The sequence below is a fragment of the Thermobia domestica genome, chromosome 1 (assembly GCF_964235325.1).
Source record: "Thermobia domestica chromosome 1, izTheDome1.hap1.1, whole genome shotgun sequence".
Lineage (NCBI taxonomy): Eukaryota > Metazoa > Arthropoda > Insecta > Zygentoma > Lepismatidae > Thermobia > Thermobia domestica.
This window is the reverse complement of record NC_137454.1, coordinates 322,974,151-322,993,793: the sequence shown is the minus strand read 5'-3', so window position 1 is coordinate 322,993,793 and position 19,643 is coordinate 322,974,151. Positions and strand designations below refer to the sequence as shown.

Below are 19,643 nucleotides of genomic sequence, written 5' to 3'. Positions count from 1 at the left end.
AAGACATCATTTTTCTGGGAGATGGAAAAAAGTGGAGGTACAGGGAATTCAGTAAATTGCACACCTTTACGATTTCAATGTAATAATGAGGAAACTCTCAGATTTCAGTCATGATAAAATAGTAAAGTGTTATGTAGAAAGAATAGTCCAGAGAATTCAACATTAAATTGAAAAACAAAGACATAGAAACACGCAAAATATGAAGGAGAAACTTGCCTTTAGAGGGCTTCGAAACCTTGATAGGCACTGTGCCGTGCCGTGAGCGGAGCGAGCGGGGCGACGGCCCCAGGCGCCAAAGTAGAGGACGTAAAATTCGGAAGAAAAGAAAAAATAAAAAGTATTAAAAGTGCTCAAAATGAGGGAAAAGCAGGGTTTATATTTTGAAATTTTCTTACGCTCCGCGCTAACCACGGTGGCGCTTCACAGCTTTTCTTGTGTCCTCACTCATATGTACGGGAGCATCGTTGTATACTCTCGTCCCGGGCGCTGATTTTCTACGGCACAGCACTGGACACCTATTCCTCTCGACTGGAATCTAGTGTTTCAGGCACTGGTTTATTTTTTAAAGTTGATGATTTAACGAACCTTCCTTAGTAGCATCTATCAAACCAGGCACGTAGCCAAGGGGCGCGAGGACACCCGACCTTCAGAAACAGAAATGAAACAAGTAAGGAATGATGAAACGAAAAGAAACGACAAAAAGAATTACCAGCGTTAAAAATAAAAAGGTACAGTAAAGCTCTGATGTCAACACACTACCATGTGCCTTTCACCCCTGACGAAGTATTAAATGTAATGTCAAGAAGAAGGAAAAAGAGGTGGGAATAGGTGGGAATTATTCTCCCAATAATATGTTAAATCATAAATATTTGGTAGTAGTAGTAGACAGTGTACTCTATACACAATTGCAGATTTCCTTCTTGACGTTACAGCAAGTAATTTGGCTTCATTTCTTTATCATAAAGTAATTTTAAAGTTTGGAATTTTCTATGAAATTGTCTTAGACAAAGGCTCTGAATTCACTAGTTGCCTATTTAAAGAATTATGTTATGATTGGAGCAAACATGCGTTTTGTAAATGTACATGGGCATTATAGTAATGGTGTTTGTGAAATTAGTGTTAGGAACATAGAACAACGATTGAAATCAGCTTTATGTGACAAAGGTTTAGGAGAACGGATTGACTTCTTACAACCCATAGTTTTTTCGCTTAACGTCACCAAGAATTTTTCGAGCGTAGGGCTGATAAGTTCTCGGTCCGACCCAGAAGGACTTCAGTTGCAGGCATGAAAGTTTGAGGCGATTCAACATAGTCCCCTCGAAGGTCAACATACTTGCCCCTTCGATGCTGCAACTTTTCCAACCCCTCAAAAGATTTCTCAAGGTCTGCAAAAAACTGTTCCGCAGCTGTTATCACCTTTTCATCACTGAGAAATTTCTGTCCTCTCTGTGCTGTTCTGAGTTTGAGAAACAGATAATAATCAGATGGGGCAAGATATGGCGAGTAAGGTGGATGGTCAATGCCTGAAACCATAGGTCCCTCAGAAAATCCATTGTTCTGCCAGCCTTGTGGACGGGAGCATTGTCCTGCAAGAACAAGACACCTCGTGTCAACTTTCCTCGGCGCTTTTCATTAATAGTGTCCTTTACCTTATCCAGCAGACTGCAGTAGTACTCTGCAGTTACGGTTGGCCCTTTGGAAGGCAGTCTGAGAGCGAAACACCATTCTTATCCCAGAATATTGAGGCAAGCATCTTCCCTGCATACTTTTGTGCTTTGCATTTTTTGGGCCTTGGAGATCCTGAGTGGCGCCACTCGCATGACTGTTGTTTGGTTTCCGGATCAAAGTAATGGAAACACGTTTCATCCTGGGTAAAAAGTTGATTCAAAAAATCGTCCTTGGAGTTCGCAAAATGCCGTAAAATCACCTGCTATTATCTCACACGTTCGCGTTTCTGATCCGCGTTCAAACATTTTGGAATTCACTTCGCAGAAAGCTTGCGGATGTCCAACTGATCATGGATTATTGACCCAACACGTTCCTTGGATATGTGCACTTTGTCAGCTATCTCCTGAGCGAAATCCGTCTGTTGCTCAAAATCAGGTCATAGTTGACACTGACACAGGCCTACCACGCCTGTCACCATCTTCTGTTGAAAATTCACCACGCTTGAAGTTCGCACACCATTTCTTCACAGTGGAGTATGAAGGGCACTGTCCACCCAATATGTCCAGCATACAACCATGGATTTCCTAGGACGAATTTTGTTGCAGGAAGAACTTTATTACACCTCGCAACTCCTCTTTGGTGAATTTGACATCTGGCTCCGCCCTGGTTCATTCAATTATCTGTAAAATAAAAACCGTTCATGGTAGAATCGTGAAATTTGGTACCTAAACATATAAAAGATCAGCATTTCATATGGCATCGATTACATCAAGATAGTACATTCGAAAGGGGGTCGGGCAGAGAACTTATCAGTCGACCCACGTATCGTTTGAAATTTCACCATTTGAATGTCTTTTTGGTGTTAAACCTGGGTTACTTCATCAGGCAATTTTAAATATTCCGTGTCAACCGAAGTAAGTTAAGAGTTTACACAATTATCACATGGTCACTTCACATCTAATACATAGCTACTTCACACTACATCTTCGCTCTGTAAAGCGTTCTATTATGTCATTAAACGACATAGAAATGACAGCTATTGCAAAGGAATTGTCACAAGCAAATAATTTGGTTTGTAATGGAGGCCCAGAATAGCTTACCTGCTCACAAAGTAAGTATCGTGAAGATGCTAGTGGAAATAGACTTAACCGCGAGTGTAGCGAGCGGAAAAAAAAATCATGGGTCTGAAGCCTATAATATAATAAGTTGATTGCTAAATTTTAGTGTTAAAGAGAGGGATTTTTGTGCCCCCCTGAGACTGGGCTCCATTGACTCCGCCCTTAATCCGCACCAGTTCTTCATGTCCAATTTTTATCATTGGATGACAATAGAGTAATTGATGGCGGATGGGGCGCTGGTTGAACACGTGCGAGATCTAAAGAAATAAAAAATCTTGTACAGTGTCTAACAATAAAAATTATTTTTTAGAAGTTCCTATAAAATAGGCTATTTATTGTTCTCGATGAATATAAACCAATGCACAAAAGTAATGTAACTACTTAATACTATACATTATTGTTCACGATTTTTCAAAATTATTGCATTTTTCCTTCCGTATATGGTTAAAGGTAAGTAGTTAGGAAACGGAGAGTATTGTATGGATAAAAATCGTCCAAAGCAAAACTATAAAATAATAAAAATATATTGCAATGATCTTGACAGAGTCTAATAAAAAGAGATCGAGATTAAGCCCTTCACATATCTATATTATAAAATTGAAAGTGACTATGTTTGTGACTCTTAGTCTCTTGAACCGCCCGGCCGATCCCGATCAAATTTTCAACGTAGATGCGGTTCTAGCCTGGGAGTGGTTTTAGCTATTTACTTTGACGGTATAGCTTAGGGAAGGGGGAAGAGGGGGACAGAAAAATAAAACTTAATAATTCATGAACCAACCGACCGATCTTGATCAAATTTTCAATGTAGATGAGGTTCGGGACTGGGATGATTTTTATCATTTCACTTTGACGTAACAACGGAGGGAAGGGGATGGAGGAGAGATATACAAAAATCAATAAATATAAAAATTAAAGTGACTATGTTCGTGAATTAATTACTTTTGAACCACGCGATCGATCTCAATCAAATTTCCACCATATATGAAGTTCAAACTGGAAAGTATTTTTATCATTTCATTTTGACAGTAGATCTTAGACGAGGGGGAGAAGAAGGGAAATATATGAAAATAAATAAAACTTAATAGCTCTTGAGTCACTAGACCGATCTCGATCAAACTTTCAATATAGATAAGGTTTGAGTCCGGAATGTTTTTTCACTTCATTTTTATAATGCAACGAAGGGGAGGGGGAGGGGGAGATATATGTCAACAAATAAAAATAAAAGTGACTGTCTCTGTGACTTCATCACGTTTAAACCACAAGACAGATCTTAACCAAATTTTCTACATAGATGAAGTTTAGATATGAGGTGGTTTTCATCATATAACTTTAACTGTAGAACATAGAAAAGGGGAAGGGGAGGGGAGAAATCTATAAAAATAAATGAAACTTAATAACTCTTGAACAACTAGACCTATCTTGATCAAACTTTCAACATAGTTAAGGTTCGGGCCTGGAATATTTTCGTTGTTTCTCTTTTACGGTGGAACCTAGGGGAGGGGGAGGGGGAAATATATGTAAAAAGAATAAAAATAAAATTGGCCGTCTTTGTGACTTCATCACGCTTTAACTACATAAACGATCTTAATCAAATTTTCCATATGGATGAAGTTCGGACCTGGGCTGGGTTTTATCATATCACTTAGACGGTAGACCCTAGAGATGGAGAAGGAGAGGGGACAAATGTATAAAATAAATAAAATTTAGCAACTCTTGAACCACCCAACCGATCTCGATCAAATTTTCAACATAGGTGACGTTCGGGCTTGGGATAATTTTTATCATTTAACTTTGACGGTGCAACGTAGGGGAGGGGGAGGCGGAGATATATGTAAAAATAAAAAATGAAAGTAACCGTCTATGTGACTTCACTCTTGAACCACCTGACCAACTCGATCAAATTTTCAGCATAGACGAGGTTCGGGCCTGGGATGGAATTTATCTATTCACTTTGATGATAGAACTTGGGGCAGGAGGTAGGAAGGGGAGATATATAAAAATCAATAAAACTTAATAACTCTTGAACCACCGGACCGATCTCGATCAAATTCTAAACTTAGATTAAGTTCGAACATGAGATGATTTTTGTCATATCACTTTGACGATGTAACTTAAAGGAGGGGAGAGACATTTACAAATGATCGAAAATGATAGATATTAGAGTCGAATCTATAGTTCTTTTTGCCATTTAAATCCAAATTGAGCCCCGCAAAAATTGCTGGAGGGAAGGGGATATATATATAAAATCAAAATCGCCAATATCAGTGTCGAATTCATACTTTTGGGGGTCGCTGAGATGAACAATGACACTTCCGATGCCGTGTCCCGCAACATTGGGAGGAGAAGGGATATATAAGAATCATCGAAAATGACCAATATCAAGGAGCGCTTTAATAATAATAAAAAAGTGACTGACTAACGAAACATATCACTATTTTTGATCATTTATCCCAGCGAAGCGTGTAATTGATGCTAGTTAATTATAAAAATAAATATCTATAACATTTACGAAGTTTGTTTGTCATATACAACATGTTTTTAATATTCAACGTATTTTCAGCACACAGTGGTGGCTTCGGAAATATAGGTTCTATTAGTCTTAGGTTTTAATAGGAATCCCTTCGTTCACTGCAGCCTCCGGGGTAGGTGATTATAAGGAGTCTTCTTTGTCCACTCCAACCTCGGGAGAGTTACAGGATTACTCCGTAGCTCACTGCAGCCCCGGGAGAAAGGTGGTTGTAGGGTATCTCTTTCACTAACTGCCCTCCAGACATAAGTTTCAGAGGGCATCTCCATAGCCCATTGCGGACCCAGAAGGTCATTGGTAGGTTAATGTCCTTCTGTAGACTGATGCTTCTGTCCGCTTGTGGTTCTCTTTATAGGTGTCCTCTGAAAGGGATGATAGGTGAGGAGAGGGTCGTCCATCTTTGGTTCCCATTCGATCCAACATTGTGACTTCCTGGTGTTGTTCAATCGTCTGCTGGTAACAGTGTTTGTACACAATAGCACGTAGTTGTAAATGAAGCATGTATTTATAGAGATTGCTTACACGTGTGGGTATGGAACATTGGGATATGCAAATATTAAACGTGAATGAGTACATCCTGACAAACATGTTTCTCAGGGGGTTTTGGCAACAGAAGATAAAGCAATATGAATTTCGAAGTAATTTCCAGTCAAGGAACTGAATGAAGAATCTGAAACTGGAGATGAATGATGCGTATCTTGGTTGCATTTGCAATTCATCACCTTGTCTCCTGCCTTCATAATTTCCCTGGCTTTTTCCCATTTTCTCACCAATGTCCTCTCCTCTGCTTCTATGATCTCTGCTCCTTCTCACGCTATCCGGTGGTTTGTCTCTTTCTGATACTTATTGCGTTTTTGTCCCGTTTCTATCTTATGTCATCTTTGTGCTGTTTTATCTTCGCTATCATCTTAATTTCTTGTTTCTCCTATGTCAATGAGTGGGGTGCGCACAGTGTAGCGACAAAAACGGGAAGGAAATCTAACACGGGAGGAAAATCATTAATTGCAGCATATACACAAGATTTTTACAAACTAATGTATTTAAAATGTGTTTAATTTCCAAGAAAATGTCATAGAGCGCTTCCTTTCTCGTTTGCGAGAGCTGGATTTGGTTCCTGGTGGAAAGTGGGTGGTTTGCAATCTACGTCAATATGTAAATTCAGGTTTCACATAACCTCGGTGCAAAAGGCATCTAATTTACTTTTACCTATATTCACTTAATAAGTATGAACATGGATACTTACGAGTTTTCATGCATACGCTATCAGGGTTATCAACACAGTGACGTACGTATACCTCAGCCATACTTGCAAGTTCGTCATTCCATTTCTACGGGAATACAAACGAATATATAAGTACCAACTATAATATTTATCCCAGTATTTTACTGATTTAGTGCTGCGGCACAATTACTTAAGAAACTAACCTCTTCGGATATATCAAGGAAGCGCCTAGAAAAAGATTGATATTGGAAGTCAGAAATCTCCCTCTTTTGCTCTCAAATTTGCATGAAATAAACGTAATTTTAGCTAGTCGAGTCTTTCTAATAAGTATCTTTTTTACAAGATAAAAGCCCCTCCAAACGACTTTTGGGGATATGATATTACATAATAGTACTTGCGGATATTAATGAAACATTGGTGCAAATATTCAGTCTTTTTTATAAGATGAGCTTAACTATATGGATCAGGTAGTGTTATTGAAATTTCAAATAAACTTGCTTGATAGACACTTGAACCACATGCTTTTAATTAATTTTATTTTCTCTACAAAAATACCAGAAATAACTACATTTCTGCCAGGTATCAGGTGTACAATGCATGTAAAAGGCGAGCCGTCTCGGGGCGTAAAATCATTCTTACTTCTGTTAGTTTACCTACAGGAGTATGAGCGTGTAACGTGAAACTGCATGAGAAAGTATATTAATTTAGCTGAAATTTCGACTTAACTTGAAAGTAATTATCATGGGGAAAAAAGAATGATCATAAACATAGTATTGTGTACCACAATGTAAAGAAACATAATATTTAATTGGATTTTAAAATTTGTATAAAACAGGCAATGTATGAAGTGAAGGCAGTTTGAATATTCTTTAGGATTCATAATCCAATGGAAAATTTAGAGTGCCTTGACTTCTACAATGCAAATGACCGGCGATGACTTCTAGAACTAGGAAGACTCAGAAAGAATGTGCAAGAATGTTGACATGACGGAAAAATCATATAAATACTACCGGATTCTCTTCCGGGTAGGAGAAGTTCTATTTTGACGTCGAAACTCTGCGAGTCAAATTATTCATAATTAGTTTCTGTCACTCCGTCATTTTGTCCATCAGAGGTTCTGCTCGTCATCGTTATCAAAAGTAAGTGATTATGCATTGTCTTTTCTAGTCTTTAAGTCATACCAGTCCACATCATGCTCTGTAGTTTTTCAGTCATTCAAGATCAGTTCATTAAATTCTTGTTCTAAATTATTTCTGTGTTATCGAATTTTATCTTTGAAATTCTACTCCCATGTTTCTAATTCTGAGCTACGCTATCTACGCCCCCAAGACTTGCATTAGTTTAAATTACTTCTTGGAGGAACTGGGTGGATGTTAAGGCCATTCAGTAGTTTTCATGTATGAGAATTGTTTGGGGTTTGCGACCCAGACAAGAGGTCTCCGTTCGACATGCCTCCAGAAGTTTCTAACTGCCTTTTACGTCACAAAACCGGTCACGTTTGAGGTAGATTGCAAACCTATCTTTAAGGTTTTAGCATGGTGGAGTGCGCGGTTTTTTGGATAGTGTTACAAGCTATTTTGTATGTTGAAATTCACTGTTCAAATTGATTTCGGTATCGTAATGTTTCACCAAGAGCGGGAGTGTGCAATCATATTTCAAAGTGTATTTAAACGTTTTAGAATTTAAGTGCTAAGGTTGTATTTAAGGTGGTTTAGAAATTTATGGTTATATTACATAGAGTACAATGTTATATTAGTTATTTAAATTAAAAGATTATTTTCTTGCCTTATTTTGCTCATGCCCATTGATGAGTTAACAGAATTGTTAGATGATATACATTTACATGTAGTGAAATTAAAGAAAAAGTCAGCGCAAACGCAAACAAGATTTCCACATAAATATAATACTAGGCTAAACAGCAAAATGAATCAAGGAACGAATACAGAAACTCCGGCAAACAATTCGGTTAAGGTTGAGATTGCTCGAGATTTGTTGCCTATTCCGAGGTTCGATGTCAAAAGTGGTGATGATATACGTTTATTTATGGAAGAATATGATGACGTATGTAGGATCAATGGTTGGGACGAAACTAAGAAAAAGGAAATGTTACCGTTAGCATTTACAGGGCAATTTAGAAAAAGGTTACGGGTATTTTTACAGAGACAAAGTGAAGAGGACAATCTTATGACAATTTAAAGACACTTATTTTTAAGGAATTTGGTAGATCTACACTAGGTTTAGACATAGAAGATCAATTGCGAGAAAGAATACAAAAACCTGATGAACCAGTTACGAACTTTGTGTATGACATGCTTTTGCTGATTCAGAGATTTGATGACAAGTTGTCAGAGGAAAGGGTGATTGCTCTTATAGCCTCTGCATTACAACCTTATTATTTAGAGCGCATTGGAGTATATGAATTTACAACTGTAGAAGAAATGTTAGGTGTTTTAGTTAAGCTTGAGAAAAATAAAGCTCGTGTACAGAGAAGGGAAAAACGCGAACGTAATACTTCCGTTACGAAACAATCTTGGAAATCCGTACTTCCAAAGTTGAAAACTTCATTAACAGCAGATTCTTCCGAGGTCGAGTCAGATAGTGAAGTAGAGGTGAAACCGCTGAACAATCAGGAAAAGAGGAAGAAAAAGAAAAAGTTAGTTAAGCAGGAGGCTAGTGAACCGAAAGTGCAGAGTCAATCAAGTAATCAGGCACAAAGTCCAGTTAGCTCCGATCAATTGCAGTCGTTAGAGGAAAAGTTAGAGAAATTAACTTTACAGATTAGTCAGCAACAATCTGATCAGAATAACAGTAATAGTAGTAATAAAAACAATGGTAATAAAAACAGACAGAATTTTCAAGGAAAAGGGAATAACTTTTTCAGACAAAATAGAGGAAATCAGAATCATAACTCTAGTCAAAGAGGAAATTTTAGAGGTCGATTCCGTGGTAACTATAGAAATTTTAGAGGCCAGTCGAGAAATCAATTTTATCCTAGAGGTAATTTTCATAATTACCAGTTCCAAACACCTATGTATGGTAGTAATTATCAACATTATCCGACTCAGGCACAAACACATCCCATTTGTTCTGTTTGTGGTCATGGTTTTCACACAGAGGATACATGTTTATTGCGGAAGCAGTCTTTAAACGCGTAATGTCTGTAAATGTGGGAGGTACATTTACAGATAACGCAGTATTCGGGAAAAAGGGTCATGTTGTAAAAGCCTCCATTACCACTCAAAACAATATGATTTTAATGCCAATACTGATAGAAGATAAGAATGCTCATGCTGTGTTAGATTCTGCTTCACAGATATCAATAATTAGAGAAGATTTAGTTTCACCAAAGGCTAAGATTTTGAATATTGATACACGCATAAAAGGAATTACTCAAAATTCTCTTTTGATAAATAAAATAGCAATTGTTCGTTTTAAGATTAATGGGAGAACATTTCATCATGCTTTTCGCGTGCTAAACAATTTTTCCCAAGACATGTTGTTAGGGAATGATTTTTTAGTATCCCAGAGAGCACAAATAGACTTGAATAGAAATGTTTTGTTGCTACGTAGATTTGGAAAACCTCCTAGGTTTGTTATAAGTGATAACAGGGATATTTCAAAGGAATTATCACCACAGGCTAATAATTTAGTTTGTAATAGTATGAACCCTGCGTTTGTTTTGGTTAATGATGTTACTATTCCGCCTCGAACGAAACAATTTGTTGAAGTAAAATTAGCGAATTCAAAGACAGGAAAAGAATGGTTACTTGAACCAAACAAATCATTACAAGACAAGACAGGAATTTTGATTCCTAGGACAGTTTTATCTCCCAAACAACACTTTGTACAAGTTATTAATCCTTTTGTGTCTTCAATTTCGTTAACGAAAAATGAGATTTTAGGGTATGCCGAAGATCTAGCATATTTAAGTGATTTTCAATGTTTCAATGTACAGTCAGAGGATGTAGATTCAGAGCAGTTGTTGAAAGATCAGAAACTGTTTGATAGTACAAAACTAGATGTTGGTACAGAGGTTAAACCTGAGATTAGAGAACAATTGATTGATTTATGCTATAGATATGCCGACGTTTTTGCTTGGTCAGAGGATTCTATAGGGAGAATTAAGAATTATGAGCATGTAATAGAATTAAAAACACAGGTTCCTTTCTATAGAAGACAGTATCCCATTCCTGCGGCCCTTAGACCACAAATTAGAGAACAAATCAATCTTCTTTTAGACCAAAAAGTTATTGAATATAGTGAAAGCCCATATAACTCGCCCGTGCTGTTTGTAAAGAAGAAAAATGGAGATTTACGTCTATGTTTGGACTCGCGTCTCCTTAACTCTCACGCAGTGTTACAATCCGTCTCTTTACCACCAATACATGACATTTTATCTACTATAGGAGGAAGACTGTACTATTGTTCGTTAGATATCAAGAATGCATTTCATTGTGTTCCTTTGGCAGAACAATCTAGACCTTATACAGCTTTTAATTTGCCTCAAATCGGGTCATTTCGTTATCGTTCAATTCCCCAAGGTTTCTTAAATTCTCCAGCAATATTTAGTAGAATTATGTCTATGTGTTTAGCGAACGTTTATCCTGAACATGTGATGTGTTATATGGATGATGTCCTGATTTCAAGCAATTCTCAGGAACAGATGATTGAGATTTTAGAAAAAGTGTTTCAAAGATTACGTAATGTAGGTCTGAAGCTTTCTGTTGAGAAATGTAAGTTTATCCACGATAAAGTAATAGCGTTAGGACATGAATTATCCAGGTTTGGTTACAAAATTTCGGACAAGATCATTAATTCAATCAAAACATTTCAGATACCTACATCAACTAAAAAATTAAAATCATTTTTGGGACTTACGAATTATGTTAGGAAATTCGTAAAGGACTATGCAGAAATAGTGGACCCTCTTCAAAAACTGACGAGAAAAAATGTGAAATTTCATTGGACAGACGAACACCAGAGAAGTTTTGATAGATTAAAATCGGAATTGATGAAGACACCCATATTGAAGCCGTACGATGCGAAGAAACCTCTAGCTTTATACACAGATGCTTCCCGAAAATCTGTGAGTGGAATTTTGATGCAATGCGATGAAGATAAGAAGTGGTATCCAATAGCCTACTACAGCAGGAATTTGCGAGACAGTGAGAAGAATTTGGACATTTATTCTTTAGAGTTACTCGCAGTGTTAAGTGCATTCAAAGCGCTTAGAGTATTTTTAATTGGTCGAGAGTTCAAATTGCTTTGTGACAATAGGTCAATTACCTACTTGAAAAATACTCCTAACCTACCATCGAAGCTAGCGAGATGGCAACTACAGCTAGCAGAATATCAGTATATTCCTATTCATGTTAAGTCTTCAGACAATGTGGCAGATGTACTTTCCAGGGAAACAAATAATCAACCAACAAAAGAGGACTTTGATGTTGAAGACCTGAATACATTCATTTCATTCAAGGAGGACGTTGATGTCGGCAAACTTCAGAGGGAGGGCTCTTTTTGCGGTCCAATCATCCGAGTTTTGGAAGGAGAAGAACCGAAGGACGCGAAGACGGAAAGACAATCGTACTACTTTGAGATCAAGGATGGACGCCTTTTTCGTAAACAAAAACATCCTGGAGGAATTAATTATTTATTATGTATTCCTTCTTCTTTGAGAGACTATGTTTTTGACTGTGTTCATTCTTCTAATCTAGGAGGGGGACATCTAAGTTTTTCAAAAACGTATTCAGCCGCAGTTAAGAAAGTTTACATGCCAGCCTTAAAGCAGTACATACAGAAACGTTGTCAGCAGTGTATATCTTGTCAGGTGAACAAACGAAGATCTGGTCGAACACCTCTACATCCACAAACCTATCCAGCATACTCTGCTATGAGTACAATAGTGATCGACGAGTGTGGGTCTTTTCCCTTATCGGCTACACACAGACATAAATACATTTTAACAATGGTGGATGCTTGTACAAGATATTTGGTGACTAAAAGTCTTCCTGACATTACGGCAGAAACGATAACTAATGCCATTTATGAGGAAATAATTCTCAAGTTTGGTATTCCTCAATTAATTTACTTAGATAGATTGACATCCCACAAATCGAAGATCATGGAAGAAATGGCAGAACGATTCAACATCAAGTTGAAGTTTGCGAATACAGCTAGTAGCTATACCATTGGATTAGCTGAGAAATTTAACGACAAAATACAAACATGCCTTCGACATTTTGTAAACAAGAAATCAAATGACTGGGACACGGCTTTGGCAAATATAACATTTTGTATTAATACCCACAAACATGAAGGTACCCGTTTTTCGCCTTTTTATCTTCTTTTCGGATTTGAAGCGAGAACGATGTTGGATGCGAAGTTAGATCTTCCATGCAAGTTCGTGGAGAACGAAGTCCGAATCAAGAATGTACAGGATGCGAGGGAGATTGCAGCGAAAAATCTTTCTAAGAGATTCGAATCGCAGAAACAATACTTTCAGAGAAAATACTCCGATCAAAAATTTCATTTAGGACAGAAAGTCCTAATCCAAGATGTTAACCCGCAGAAAGGAGTTCCGGCTTGCTTTGGAAACAAATTTAGGACGCAAGGGACAATTGTTGAAAAATTGAATGAAAATTCGTATCGAATTCGCTATCGAAATTCGAAAAATGAAGAAGTCGAGGATTCATTTGACATTAGAAGACTACGTCCGTTTTACGAAGATTCCAATTGCCAAATGGGAACGTTAGTGTAAAAAAAAAAAAAAAGAGTTTATGAAATATAACATTATCTAGTATAGGTATTAACTGGTGGTGGACTATCTTATTATTTTGCGTTTTGATATGCTTCAGCGAATTCTGGACGCTGAACCTCAACCAAGTCCAGACAATCGACGGAAGTTGACATAGAAATATGTTAACATTTTCTAAATTTCAATATCAAAACGTAATTTAATAATCTTCAATTGTGTCGTTTTCTATTCTATCCTTTTGGGTTAGATTAGGAATTATGGATTTTTCTTCCATACTTAGAGAAACGAATCAACATTAGAGAAAAAAAAATGATCCTGTAAAGTAAATATTAGATTAGAGAACATCCTATAAATAAATTTTAAATCTGAGATTTCATTTTCAACAAGCCGCTTAGTGGAAATTTTTATTCATTTCAGATGAATTGGATTTCCATGACTCTGATTCTTGTATGGTCCATGAGTAGCTACTGTGAGCTAAATCTTGACCCTCAGCAACAAAATACTTTAGCAGAACTAGGCATTGCTATTTCGCAAGCAGGCTTTGCAGTTCATGATGCAGAGAACATCTATACTACGCTTCGGATTCATTTGGATATTAATTTCACGTTACCACACAATGATAGTTGTACAGATTGGACTCAATTCAGGCAAGAATTATTGGAACATGAAAGAGAATTTTTTGCAGAAATTAGAGACGTTATACCATGTGCTTTCCAATTTTCGAACAATTCAGTTCATTGTGTACCTAAACAACGTAATCGGAGATCAATTGTATCTTGGATACTTGGTCTTACATCTTTAGGTCTTTCAGGTTATAATTTTTATCAAACTAGTCAATTAAAGGCATCTGTAAATGCGTTACAGGAACATGATCATTTGTTAACAACTGAGGTTCAAAATCTCAAGAAAGCTTTTAATCATGAAGTTAAAATTGTACAGAATGTAGCCTTAACAGTCAAACACACTATGCTGAAAATGAAATCACAGATAGAAGAAGGATTTTGCAAAGTAGTTAGCATAGAAACCTATTTGCTTGCAATGTTTACGTACTATCAATCACAGCAAAGGATTATGAAAATGATATCTGATATTCTTCAAAATAGAGTGACTCACGAAATATTAAATTCAAAGCAAGTTTTAAGTTTAGTTAAAAACCATGCAATTTTAAAAGATACTTTGTATATCCATGATATAGGTTTATTTTATTCAATTTCATCTGTATTTTTGGTTAACTTCAATTTTGAAACACTGAATGTAGATTTAGTTTTGAAAACACCAGTAGTAACACCAAACAAAATTTCAAAATTGTTTCAAGTTTCCAATTTAGGAATGTTACATTCTGATAAGCTTGTGAAATATAATATTCCAGAACAGGTATATGAAAGCGACAACAAATTCATGGAAATCAATAAGTTGTTATGTAAATGGCATTCATTTTTATTTTTATGCGAGACGTCTAGTTTACGAGTCACTTCCCCATCGAAATGTTTAACGAACATGGTTTTCAATAAATCATTTACTAATTGCGAAGTTCAAACTATTTCACATAAGTTTGAGTATAGTCATCTTTATACTCCTGCAGGATTATTAGTTAATTCTCTAATACCAGGACACATTACAAAAAGAACATCTCATAATGTTCTTCATACTGAACCATTAGTCTATGGTAACAACAAAACACAATTTATTTTGTATGAAAACTTTGAAAACATCTTTATAAAACACACTGTATTGCGCTCAAGGCAAACTATTAATGTGGTCAACACGAATGTTGTTTTGACAATAAATATCTCAGCTCCACATTTAAATGTAACGTATGCAATTAAATCTTTAGATCAAATCAGTGCTGAATTAGAATCACTCAAACTCAATGAAAATAGTTTGCATATGCTACATTTTGACAACTTGCATAGCATTTTTTCAATTGTAATCCCGATTATGTTAGTTTTGTTTCTTGCTCTATTGTTGTATTTATTTTTTAAATTGAGAAAACTAGAGAAAAATTACGCTAACTCACATGCAAACAATCTTGAAGGTAGTAATCATTGAACTACTTACCGAACTATGTGTATTTATTTTATCCTTATCAATATATTTATGTATTTAAGTTTATTATGTATATCAGTAACAGCATACATACCTGGAAAATATATTTAAAAAAAAAAAGAAAAGAGAAACAAAATATTAGTTTTCTTTTACTTAAATATTTCCAAATATTAGTAGAAATAAGTTAGTAGTGTAAGTTAATAGAGATAGTTCATAGGAATGTGGGCATTGTACCTTGCATGATGCACAAGTACACTTCCACACCTCATTCCAAAGTTCAGTATTGATTTTGAGTTTTTTAAGTTTCCTTTAAATAATTTAAGATAGAATGACTATGATAATAATTCATATATGTAATTAATTTTTATTTGAATTAACTCAATTCATGATCTAAGGCTACCAAGGTGTGAGACGTCATGCTAAATTTGTTAGTCTTATTTTCATGCAATCATGTTAAGAGTATGTTATTTTTGGTCTGCGTATTAAAGCGCAGGGAACATTTAGTTTTTATTGGAATATTTTATTAAGGATATACGATATTAATAGTAAGACTAGTGTATTGAGGCACGAGATTCAACCTCTCTCCCTATTTTACAGGCTTGAGACTGTTCAGGATTTACACTATCCTGAGCTAGGTTAAGATTGAATAACGTACCTTTTGTATATGATGCTTATAGAAACTTCATAGTTGATCTCTAAGGTTCAGACAGACGGAGAGAACACAAAAGAAAGTAGTTGAGAAATAGGAAATAAGTTTTATTACTGCTTGTAGTTGTTATAGATATTATGTTATTTTATTTCGTTATGGTCAAAATATTTAGTAGTCCCTTCACTCTCTTTCTTTTACAGAGAATGGACGGACAAATTATTTTTATCATCGAAGCCACGACATTAGTTTGTATAATTATTGCAGTTATATTATTTATAAGACTGTTGTTCAAATATGATTGCACCTTCTCGAAATGTTGTATGCGAAACTTGGCAACACCGCAACCCACTGGACCTCACGTACCTCATTACGTTTCTAATCTGTCATTCGACTCACGTGACAATGCGTTTATTGTTGCATCTACGTCAAATTCATTACATTTATATGACGATGTCAATATTTCTATTCCTAGTAATTATGTTTCTAATATTCCTCTATCCAGTAATAACTTTACTTCAATTTCTTTGAATAAAACTCGCTTAGCCGTTTGCGATATGCAAATGACTATTATCTAAAACAGAGCATTCCTTTACCCTATATATCCTTCCCAGGCAATGCAGGTCACGAATTTTTTTTAACAACTAAAAGCAACATGACTGATTGATTAGAGGATGATTTCTACAAGATAATTATAGCAGGACTAGCTATGAAAAGAAGTGAGGATGGAAAAAGAAAAGGGAAACAGTGGTTTCACTTTGATGCACAACACTTCCAACTGTAATTGAATTCACGATTTTTTTTTTTCACTTTTGTTCACAATCCACTAGAACTTTAAAAAACACAAAGGACCCATCACTATATTATGTTGAAAGCACCAATAACACAATAAAATAAGAAACACCGAAAACAGAAACTATTATTTTAACAAACTTTGTACTATTAACTGACTTCACACACAGACAAATAAAGACAAGATGCATTCAGCACCAGCTCTGTAGCATCTTACGAGGGGATTCTACTAATCAGTGTTATTCTACGCATCTCCAGTTTTCCCCCCCTGCTTCCGCTGTCATTGAATACTACTACGCTGCATTTCCGCTATCAACTGTGAATATTAAAGAGTGTTGCTAACTCTAAATATCCTAGAGTTACTGAGTGAAGTGATTTAATTTACCTTTTTGTATTATTTACACATACTTAGTGATGAAATAAGTGAGTGAATGCATGTCCCTAAACAATATATTTTAGTGTTGTGTGCAAGCGCTTATTCCAGTGATTATATACTTCTTAAGTTGTGTATATCCACATACTTTGAGTGATTAAAACTTGGTGAATTTAAATGCAGTTGGCAACGCGCTGTGAACATTCTTGAGAACTTGGTCTCTGAGCCAACAACAGAGAATGGTTGTTTGTTCCCACAGACAAAGTGATAAGTCGACAGAAAAATAATCTGTTATCTAACATGACTTCATACCATCTTTGCTTATTCTACGTTCCTGAACTGCTATGTGTCTGCTTTTAACAGACTTTAACTAACAATATTGCAAAGACTTATTTACCATTACAATAAAATATTCTTTTTTTTATATACAGGATAATCCAATGTGGACAATATTTCAAAACATTTTTTTTAAATTTCATTCAAGCATTATTTTTCTTTTATTTATTTTGATGTTCATTTTATACATCATGTATTACGTATAGGATACTTTATATAACATATAGGGTGTTTCATAATTTATGGGTCAATATTTTAAGAAGAATTGATTATTATTACTATTATCATTTTATGTAATTTTTGGTTTTGGTTTAACTTTTTATTTTTTTCTCCAAGCTTTTGTTTCAACCACCAAAGAAACAAAATATTTAATTAAAGCACAGGGAATATTGTGTACCACAATGTAAAGAAACATAATATTTAATTGGATTTTAAAATTTGTATAAAACAGGCAATGTATGAAGTGAAGGCAGTTTGAATATTCTTTAGGATTCATAATCCAATGGAAAATTTAGAGTGCCTTGACTTCTACAATGCAAATGACCGGCGATGACTTCTAGAACTAGGAAGACTCAGAAAGAATGTGCAAGAATGTTGACATGACGGAAAAATCATATAAATACTACCGGATTCTCTTCCGGGTAGGAGAAGTTCTATTTTGACGTCGAAACTCTGCGAGTCAAATTATTCATAATTAGTTTCTGTCACTCCGTCATTTTGTCCATCAGAGGTTCTGCTCGTCATCGTTATCAAAAGTAAGTGATTATGCATTGTCTTTTCTAGTCTTTAAGTCATACCAGTCCACATCATGCTCTGTAGTTTTTCAGTCATTCAAGATCAGTTCATTAAATTCTTGTTCTAAATTATTTCTGTGTTATCGAATTTTATCTTTGAAATTCTACTCCCATGTTTCTAATTCTGAGCTACGCTATCTACGCCCCCAAGACTTGCATTAGTTTAAATTACTTCTTGGAGGAACTGGGTGGATGTTAAGGCCATTCAGTAGTTTTCATGTATGAGAATTGTTTGGGGTTTGCGACCCAGACAAGAGGTCTCCGTTCGACATGCCTCCAGAAGTTTCTAACTGCCTTTTACGTCACAAAACCGGTCACGTTTGAGGTAGATTGCAAACCTATCTTTAAGGTTTTAGCAATAGGAATAATAGACTTGACTATATTCAACTATGAAATAAAATTTGATGGAAAGAGTTATTACCAATCATTAGAAAATCTTTCGATATAGACTCTATTCTGTGGATGTAATATATTGCTCAAATTTGTTGATCGTTGTAATTTGTGATAGATTTTCATGGAAGAAAATGATATGTTATTTGGAGTTGTTTATAAAAGAACTTTGCACCTGGCTACATATATGGGTGCTGAATCTATATGAGGAAACGGATTTTCGCTTCTATTACAGTTTCTCCACTATGACGATAGGTGTTTAACCCTGGAACCGTACGCTGGGGCACTGAGTGCGCCAGGGAATCTTTTTTTTACTGTAGATTAGGGTTGGTAACACTCAGCGATGCCATCTCCCGTGACATTCACTCATCGCGATAGAACTTGGTGGGTTGTGAAGCAAAGAACATACCAAGTGCATTTTGTACCCCTACTAGGGATTTGAACTGGAGACCTGTAAGGTGATTGTCCAAGGAATGGAACAGGTAATAATCGGAGGGTGCAATATCCGGGGAGTATGGTAGATGCAATAGTTCCCCATCGAAGGCGCAGAATGGTATCCCGGATCATCCTATACACGTGGAGCTTAGCGTCCTCTAAAAGGAGAACCCCTTGCCGATTCAAAAGTACTAGCTCCATAATTTTGAGTTTTTCTTGAACACGGCTCAATTACTGACAGTACAAAGTTTCATTGATGCTTTGACCAGCTGGTAGCAGTTCCCGATGCACGATACCGGGAACAGTCCCCCAAACAAACAGGAGGACCTTCTTCTGGTGCAGTGCTGGTTTTGACTGTTTTGGAACCGGTTCATGGGGTGCTAACCAATGAAGCTTCGTACAGGGCCCCTTCCTCATCACATGTCAACACTGTCCAGAAAGGGCTCCTTACTCAGACGAGACAACAAAGAAACACAGGTCTCTGTTCGCGTTGCCTTCTGGCCCGGAACCAAATCATGTGGAACCCACCGACCCAACTT

General features: G+C 36.1%; 1 protein-coding gene across 6 annotated transcripts in view; it reads right to left on the bottom strand.

The window, feature by feature from the left end:
* Nucleotides 1–19,643, bottom strand: part of LOC145662879 (venom allergen 5-like) — a 235,656-nt gene that overhangs the window by 26,632 nt on the left and 189,381 nt on the right. For all 6 annotated transcript variants that reach the window (XM_081728872.1, XM_081728883.1, XM_081728893.1 and 3 more), the window contains one exon: nucleotides 6,557–6,641. In XM_081728872.1, coding sequence (XP_081584998.1) covers nucleotides 6,557–6,641 — 85 coding nt within the window. The remainder of the gene's footprint in view (nucleotides 1–6,556; nucleotides 6,642–19,643) is intronic.